The 8,619-nt window shown below is 52.5% G+C and overlaps 1 protein-coding gene across 1 annotated transcript; it reads right to left on the reverse strand.

The window, feature by feature from the left end:
- Positions 1 to 5,138: 5,138 nt before the first annotated feature.
- Positions 5,139 to 7,769, reverse strand: Hoxb5 (homeobox B5). Its single transcript, XM_021641966.2, has 2 exons — positions 7,079 to 7,769; positions 5,139 to 6,404 (listed from the first exon to the last, which is right to left on the reverse strand). The coding sequence occupies exons 1-2, from the start codon at positions 7,638 to 7,640 to the stop codon at positions 6,157 to 6,159; spliced, it is 810 nt and encodes a 269-aa protein (XP_021497641.1). The 5' UTR covers positions 7,641 to 7,769; the 3' UTR covers positions 5,139 to 6,156.
- Between the last annotated feature and the right edge of the window lie 850 nt (positions 7,770 to 8,619).

The raw sequence follows: 8,619 nt of genomic DNA on the forward strand, positions 1-8,619 counted from the left end.
TTTCAAAGATGCATCCCCCTCTCTCGAAGGAAATCCAGAGAAGGGGGAAACCGGAAGGGGGGTGACTTAAGATATAAAGGAAAGGAAAGGAGAGGGAGGGAGAGAAAATAAAATTTGGGGAGGGGTTGCATATGTGCCAGCGACAGCTTTCCAGATTACCCGGAATTCGATCCTACCCAGGACTGTAAGCCGCCGCCACCACCACCACCACCACCACCACCACAGCCGCCGCTTCCGCGTGGAGCCCCTAACTCCATGAATTCACCTAAAGAAAGGCGGAAAGGTCACCTAAACCTGTAGGCACAGCCCCCGCCGGTCCTGCAAATGGCCGATAGGGTGGTGTGGCGGGTAATGTATGCAGCAGAGGCTTGGAGCCGCACATAGGCCCGGCGCGCGCACCCCTCCACCCCCCGTCTGCTGACCTCGGCGTGATCCCGGACTCTATGAATTATTGATGAGATATGAGCGTTGATTTCCCCTTTCAGGATGCAAACTCCATTATATTGTTAAAATGGCGATTTAATCGTTGAGAATAGCTTCGGTGTGGGTTTGTGTTTTTTTTTTTCTCCTTCTTCTTCTTCTTCCCCCAACTCATTTGCGCCTCCTTCCTTTTCATTTAACTCTCTTAATTAAATCCTTTAACAGATTTTAATCACTTTTTGGAGAGGAGGGTAGAAGGGAAGGGAAGGCCACGGCACCATTGCTGCCACCACCAGCAAATGGGACGGCCGCTACTGAAAACCACCAGAAAGCTTCTTTCTACCTTTGGGAAGTTGAAAGGAAGGTGCCAACCGCCCCTGAAAAAGATGGCTTTGGGAACCTCCACCAGAGACAGCCTCTGAGGGCTGGGAAGAAGGCAAACCTGAACAGGGAAGGGACAGCCTTGGGGGCACCTAATCTACCTCTAGGCGATTTTGAAGGCGTCCAGTTGCAGCAACCCAATCAGGCTTACCCTTGCTGAAGTCCAGGGAGTTTGAGCTTAGGAGGGTCCCAGGATTCTTGTGGGAAGCAACTCTCCTATCTGGGCCTCAGGGACACTCAGGGAGAAATGTCCATTCTCCTTAAAGGGTCCCTATTGCTCCCCTCCCCCCTCCCAAACAGCTCAGTTTCCATGCCGTGTCTGGGTTAATTAATATGGATGTGTAACTTGGCTGCAGCAAATCAAATCGATAAACCCTGCTGTGGGCAGATCCCAGCCTCAAAATCCAATTACTCTAAAAACCTCCAAAAATGAATAAAGTGACCAGGAGTGTCTACCCCTAAAAATGGGGGAAGGGAGGTTCTTATTAGCTGGGTCTTCTCAGGTTGGCCTGCTAGACTCCAGGCTGGGGTGCTTTTATAGTCAAGGAGAACAGAAGAAGAGAAGGAATTTGGGGATATGTTGGTTGGTTTGTTTGTTTGTTTTCCTTTTGCTTCAAATCTGTCCTTTTTTTCTTTTTCTTTTTTTTGCTTTGCTTTGCGTTCTTGGCTTCTGTCCCGGCATCCAGAACCCAGCAATGAAAGAACCAGGCGGGAAAAGAAAGTGGCTATTGCGTCTCTGGTTCTGCCCTCTGGTCCCTCTGTGAAGAGGCTTTCACAGCCAGGGAAGGGTTAAGTGTCCCCGCTGCAGTTATGGAGAGGAAGCTGATGAAATATGGGCACTTGGAACTCCAGGCCAGGCCAGCTTTCCTGTTTACACTTCTTTATACTTCCTCCCATCCCCGTGGCCACAGAGAAACAAAACAAAACAAACAATCAAATAAAGCAAAACAAAATCAAATTGTCTTACAAGTGGTGGCCAGGCCCGGCTCTGCCCCTGGGGGAGCCGATTTGGCTAAGAAGGAACTGGCCTGGCTTGTGGTTCAGAAGTTGAGGCCTAGACGAATAGGGAAAGGAAATGGTAGGAGGGGAGAGGTCGGGGGGGGGGGGCATTTTCAGGGAGGAAATGGAGAGAGGAGGGGGGTGGAAGAGAGGAAGAAGAATGAGGAAAGTGGGGAAGGAAAGAAAAGGAAGAGGAAAAAAGGAGGAAAGGAGGAGGGCAGAGGCGACGTAAGTCTGGGGCGAAGAGCATTCTTAGTAACCTCATCCTCATCCTCATCTACCTCCCCAACTTGCCCTGGCTGCAGTTTAGAGAACAGTCACCCCAGGAAAGTCAAGCTGGGGGAAAGGGAAGCCCACTAGAGTCTCTCTCTCTCTCTCTCTCAGATCTGCTTAGTCATTGAGAGACCTTCCAAGGGGTTTATCTCTGAAGGAGTAGACATCCGTGCCTGAGACTGTTCTTTGCCATTTTGAAAAATCGATTCAAATGTGCTCCATGGATGTCTCGAGGCCCGTCAGCCTGGAACGTCTGTCAGAGTTTGCAAAGACTGACATGCAAACGGGGGAGGGGGAGCGTTTTTTCGGGGACAAGCCTAGTTATTTGGAGTTTCAGGACACCAAGAAGGATCTGGAAAGCAAGTTAGAGTAAGGAAGGCCAGGGACAAATAGAGAAGAAGAAGAAGAAAAAAAAAAAAGGATTCCCTGGGAACCCCCAGGTTAGACTCTACTGCTGTCGCACGCCTCCTTTGCACTTCTTTCAACTGCTTTGAAGCCTTCGGAAGCCAAACCTCCAAGGCGCATTCATATTTAAGTGCTGCTGGCATCCTTTGATCCTTTGGGAGGGAAAAGGGGTGTCTTTTACAAGGGGTGTTAATGTCCATCGTTCTTAGGAAGATGCCTCTTCAAGCCAGGGTGAGGATCCCAGACCCTTAGTCTCTTTCTTGTCGTTCTAAAGCCCATCGAAGCTCTCCCATAAGTTGGGCGAGGGCACACGGAATGGTGAACTTAAAAAGAGAGAGAAAGAGAGGAGAGCAAGGGACAGGACAAGCAGAGAGGAGCACCACTATCCCCTTCCTGTGGCCCTTCTTTGTCAGAGATCACAAGCCCTTCCAAACGCCAAGTCCTATCTTAGGAATTATCCACCACCACCGTTGGCGAACCCAGAAACAGTGAGCTGGCGGGAAGCAGGACCACCAGAGAATTCAATTAAAGGGGTTGGGGGAGACACGTCCACTTGATCTATAAGAAGATTCTACCCTTTAGAAGAAGGGTGACTTTTCCTTAGAAAACAAGGTTCCCATGGAGAGGGGCAAATTTGGAAATCCCTCTGGTTTGCGGTGCTACAAAACAAAGAGCGCATTCAGAATCCGGAGGAGGAAGAAGAGGAAAGAGAAACGTCTCAGTCTCTTTTGGAAATCTGTGTTTCTGGGCAGGTTGTATTTGTGTCAGGGTAGCTAGACATACCAGCATCCTCCACACCTGGACAGAAGCTCTCTTCTCTCCTACCCCTGGTCGGGAAGTAGGTTTGGAGCTGAAGGGCTACGAACCCGCTCTGTCTGCTCCTTGTTTTAACTCAAGCTCCTTCTTACAGATCAGCAGAAGAAATCAATTTGATACCAACAGGCCGAAGTGGAGTATTAAAAAGGATGAGCTCCCACATTCTAGATAACCCTGGGGATAAGGGGGGGATCATAGAGAGTGCAGGGGTGTTCTTTATGGGGGGGCAGACATCCCAAACCCAGAGAGCATTCTAGGGTGAGATAGCCCACAGCAGCCGCCTACCCTGGCCCTTTCTCTCAAATATATCCAGGTGAACGTGCCTTCCGGGTTCTCCCAACACACCCCAGACAAACGAATCTCATAAAATTCCTCTTCTGGGGGGGTTAGGGGTGATCTCCCTGAAGATAGCCTGCAGGGAAATGCCCCCCAACAGTTCACACCCCTCCTTCCTGACCCCTAATTTCCAAAGACATTGAAGGAACATGGACCCCCACAAGCCCCCCCTTCTCCACAGAGCTCTTGTACATAAAAAACTACACACCTCCCTTCCATGGAAGCCTTATAAGAAGTGAGCCCCAATTCTCAGAACTGAGTATGGAAAGAAAAAACAACAACCAACAACAACAACTGTTAAATTTCCTCCTGTACCATTCCACAGCCCTACTGGAAACAAAATTCACTTCTCCCATCCTGAGCCCCCAAACTGCAAGGGAAGAAACCGAAAGCTGGACTTACTGTTGTGCGCTGGGCCTGGGCTGTGGCCACTGCCTTCCTGGGCTTTTCCCGGCTGCTCTAAGCTGGAAGAGCGCTCACCTACCTCTGCCCCCTTCCCCACCACAGTGAGCAGTTAAAGTGTCACTTAACATTCTGGAGAATGTGAAATATACTGCGCGGTGTCAACTCCCCAAAACCATAAAACTAACTTTATGGACCTCACGTGACTTTCTCGAGCCAGTGAGGGGTATCTGTCTGACTTCTCGGCGATTTTTACGATCTAACTTCGAGATAAAACCCCTATCCATTTGACATCTAAATGTCATAGCGACTTTTGGGGTAGTTTGCTTTCGGCAAAGGGGGACAAAGTCACGGGGTGAGAGGGAAGGAGGGCCCCATACAGCCTCCAAGATCTTCACCATCACCTCACCGGCTCCCCCTCCCCCCTCCAGGTCCTGTAAGAAGTTGGGCCCAGCTGGAAGGGAGTGACCGGGTAAGTGTCCAGACTTGACTCTTTGCTCAGGGTGGAGGCTGAACTGGATGGATGAAGACTGGGCCCTGGTCCTGAACCAGGCTGGAGGGGGAATCAGGGGTCTTTCAGGAGGAACCCCAACCAAGAGGCAAAGGTCAGTCGGGACCTCTGGAGAGGAGGACCCTCCCCCCGAAAAGTGTACAGAAGGCCAAGTGTGACAGGAAACCTTTGAAATCGAACTGACTTTTTTTTTCCTTAGTGGGTGGCAGAGCTGAACTGGGGTTTGGAGTAGGAGACAGAGCATCTGGGCAGGCCTTTCCCAGTCTCAAAGACCAGGAACCTTCCTGCTCAGAACTTAGGCCCAAATTACTCTTCCTGGAGCATTTCCCACAGGCTTTCCAACCCAGCTGGTGGGAAGTCAGGATGGAGTCCAGCTAAGGCCTCCATGAAGTCCCTGGACCTCTCAGTTCCAGTTCCGTAGGCATGAAGGCCTGCCTGTCTCCTGGCCCAACCATCAGTGGCCAACCTAGGGACTTAGGTGACTCTGAGGGATTTCTAGTGGAGATCCTACTTTCCTTTCCTTTATGCCCTAGGCTTATCAAAGATGGTCTTAGGCTAGGTTGTGGCCCCCGAAGAAAAGACAAGCGGAAGGGCATTGGAGTGGGGGAGACATTTATTTGACTTCAAGGAAAAGCTACAAACATACCGAAAGCTAATCACTGAGACAGGCCTGGCAGAGACAGATTTCACACGTAGCACAGCATTCACTCGCTCACTACAAATGGTTTTAGAAGCGAAATGGGTAAGGGAGGAAGTGATTGGCCTGGCCCAGACTATCCCCATATTTACATACAAGCTTTGGGTCTTCTAGCCAGACCCACAGATTCACAGAGGGGTAAAAAAAAAAAAAAAAAAAATCACAAGACATTTTACACTGAGGATTATTTCTGATTCCACGCACTCCCAGAGTAGGCCTTGTGGGGCCTACCAGGCAGCAGGGGCTTAACTCTCACTCTTTCCCTCCCTTCTTCTCCATATCCACACTTTGGTCCTTCACAGCCCTCCTCGCCACCCCAGGAACAAGCCAGTAGGAGAATTGAGCCTAGGAAGTGGGGGGCTGAAGAAAGATGAGGTGGGCGGAAAGAGACACAATCATGGACTGCATTTCCCCAGGCCAGCTCAGCTGGGCCTAGCGCTGCTGCCCCTCATGGAAGTTTCCAGGGGAAACTCAAAATACAGCCACCATCCTTTTATAAATAAGTTAGAACACAGACGGGGAGGGGAACATTAAACATGCGGATTTCTTTTTCTTTTTCTTTTTCTTTTCTTTTTTTTTTTTTTTTTTTTCCTGGGGAAAGGAATGCAACCACGGAGACGAGGACATTCAGAGACACTGGCAATTTGGGGCGAGCGGGGGAGGATGTGGGGGATCATGGAGGGGAAATAATAATAATAATTATTATTATTAACAATAATAACAAGATAAACCAGTCCAGGAGAGAGGGAGCCATGGGAAGACCTAAGACCAAACGAAAAGCTGTAACACAAGACTGGGGCGAGACAGGCTCCTGGGAACAGGTTCCCAGCGAGCTGTGGCAGCACAGGGAGAGTTGGAAGGGTCGGGCTGGGGGTGGTGCGGACTCTTGGGCCGCCCAGGGCTCCTCCGGATGGGCTCATGGTTGGAAGGCGCTGCCGGCTGTAGCCAGGCTCATACTTTTCAGTTTGTTGTCTTTCTTCCACTTCATGCGCCGGTTCTGGAACCAGATCTTGATCTGCCGCTCGGACAGGCACAGGGCGTGCGCGATCTCGATGCGCCGCCGCCGGGTCAGGTAGCGGTTGAAGTGGAATTCCTTCTCCAGCTCCAGGGTCTGGTAGCGAGTGTACGCCGTCCGGGCCCTTTTCCCGTCCGGCCCAGTCATATCTAGAGCGGGTTAGAGGAGAACCCCGAGGCAATGTTATTCCGGTTAAAGGAGGGGGGCACCGAGTGGGAGGGGGCGAGGAGCAGGACCCAGGCGTCCCCAGCACCCAGCTCCCCGCAGCTCCGGTCCTCCTCACTCCGGATGCCCGCGCCCAGCCTCTGTTTCTCCATCCCTTTCTCCCTACTTCTGGCTTTGTCTCCGGCTCCGTCCCTATGCCTCACCCCAGGCTGGCTTCAGGCTGCCGCTCGCCCCCCCGGGAGGGAGGAGAGCCGCGGCGCTTCTGCCCTAGAAAGCTCCCCGTTTCCAGCCCATTCCCCCTTTGCTTAGCAGCTGTCTCAAAATTTCAGGAACAAACAGGACCCTTCCCCACAACACACAAATCCCATCTTTCTTCCTAGAGCCAGGCGACTGGCCGGGTAAATAAAACCTAAGCTGAGCGTGGCAACAAATTGCTTTTTCTTTAAAAGCCCACGCGTAGCCAAAGACCCTGTTTGTCTCTACCCATGGAACTGTGGGGACCCTTTGGACACTTCTCCCTCTTGGTGGGGGGGGGGAAGGAATCTATATTTGAGGCAAAGCCAGGCTTTCCTCGCGCCCCCCCACCAACCTCCAACCTAGAGCAGGGATGCTGAGAGGACAAAAAAAGAGAGGGAGAGAGAGAGAGATGGAGATTTACCGTGGCTGATGTGAAGCTTCCTCATCCAGGGAAATATCTGCGGAGCCTGCCCCTCGGGCGCGGCTGTAGAGGTGGCCATGGGCTCTGGCTGTGCCCGAGCTAGGCTGGGGCTGCTCAGCTGGCTGGCCGCTTCCTCGGGCTCGGAGGACGCGCTGGCCTCGTCTATTTCGGTGAAATTGGCGCTGGAGCTGGCTGGGGTCGCCTGGTCGGATGGGGACGAAGCGGAGGGCTTGGCGCCGTGGCTGTCGCCGTTGGTGCAGGGCAGGGACTCGGGCGAGGACAGGGAGCAGCTGGACGTCGCCTGCCTGAAGCGGGGCTCCTGGGCGGACGCGGGGAAGGCGCGCGAGCCCTCGCCCACCGCCCCAAAGTGGCTGGAGGAGGCCGAGGAGCGGTTGACGCTGAGATCCATCCCATTGTAACTGTAGCCGTAAGAGCCGGCGTGCATGGCAGCGGGATCCCTGTACGAGCCGCTCAGAGAGCTGCCACTGCCATAATTTAGCAACTGATAGTCCGGGCCATTTGGATAACGCCCCGAGAAGGAGTTTACAAAGTACGAGCTCATTTGGGTGATTTTGGAGGGCTTGATTTGTGGATCGTGGTCGTTATAACCCTGTGCTTGACGATTTATGATGTATTAATGAATTATAGCGATGCACTGTACTTCGTTTTGCTATGTATGCGGCCAAATATGGGGGGGGCTGGAAGGGGGGATGGGGGGGCGTTAGGGAATCACGTGCTTTTGTTGACCAGTCGTAAATTCTCGCTGATGACCTCAAGAGGTAATTCATGCTCTATGGTTACAAATAATGACGATCGGAGAATCGTTAGGGCCGATTCAATGCGAGCCTCCGAGAAGGGAGGAGGTGGGGGGGCGGGAGGAAAAAGAGAGAAGGGGGAGAGACGGGGAGAAGCTCGGCGTTGGCCTCTGAGCAGAGCGCGCCACCTCCCGGCGGCTGGCGGGAGCAGCGGGCCTCAGGCCGCCATGGCGGCGTCGGCAGCCTCCTGGCTGGCTCGGTGCTACCGCCGAGCAAGCAAGAAACCCCGGGTCCGCAGCTCACCCGCGGGCTTGAACCTTTAGGAGAATGGATTTGAGTCTCTCGCCCACTTTTTTATTTATTTTATTTTATTTTTTTAGGGTGTGGTCATTCCCTCTATTTATGTCCCCTCTGACATTATTATTAACATTATTATCGTCATCGTCATCACCACCACCATCATCGCCACCGTTTTAACTCTGGAGATTAGAGACGTAGCTGCCCGACCTTCCCTCCTTAAGCTTCTCCAGTCCCCCAAGTTGAGTAAGGAAGTGGGGATGGGGGGGGATGGTCAGAGGTTTCGTGTGAAGAACAGTTATCACGAGTGCTCTCCCTCAGCTGAGCCAGGCCTGCTTCCTGGCCGGGCTGCTTCGGTGCTGGCGGGTCCACACCACCAGAGAACCACGGGGCTGGAAGAGGCAGGGAAGCTCTTCGTTTTCCTGGGCCCCTGGGAAGTCTGAAGTTTTCCTTCTGACCTTGTCTTTAGCCTAGGCCTAGGAACAGAGC

Source organism: Meriones unguiculatus, chromosome 7 (genome assembly GCF_030254825.1).
Source record: "Meriones unguiculatus strain TT.TT164.6M chromosome 7, Bangor_MerUng_6.1, whole genome shotgun sequence".
NCBI lineage: Eukaryota > Metazoa > Chordata > Mammalia > Rodentia > Muridae > Meriones > Meriones unguiculatus.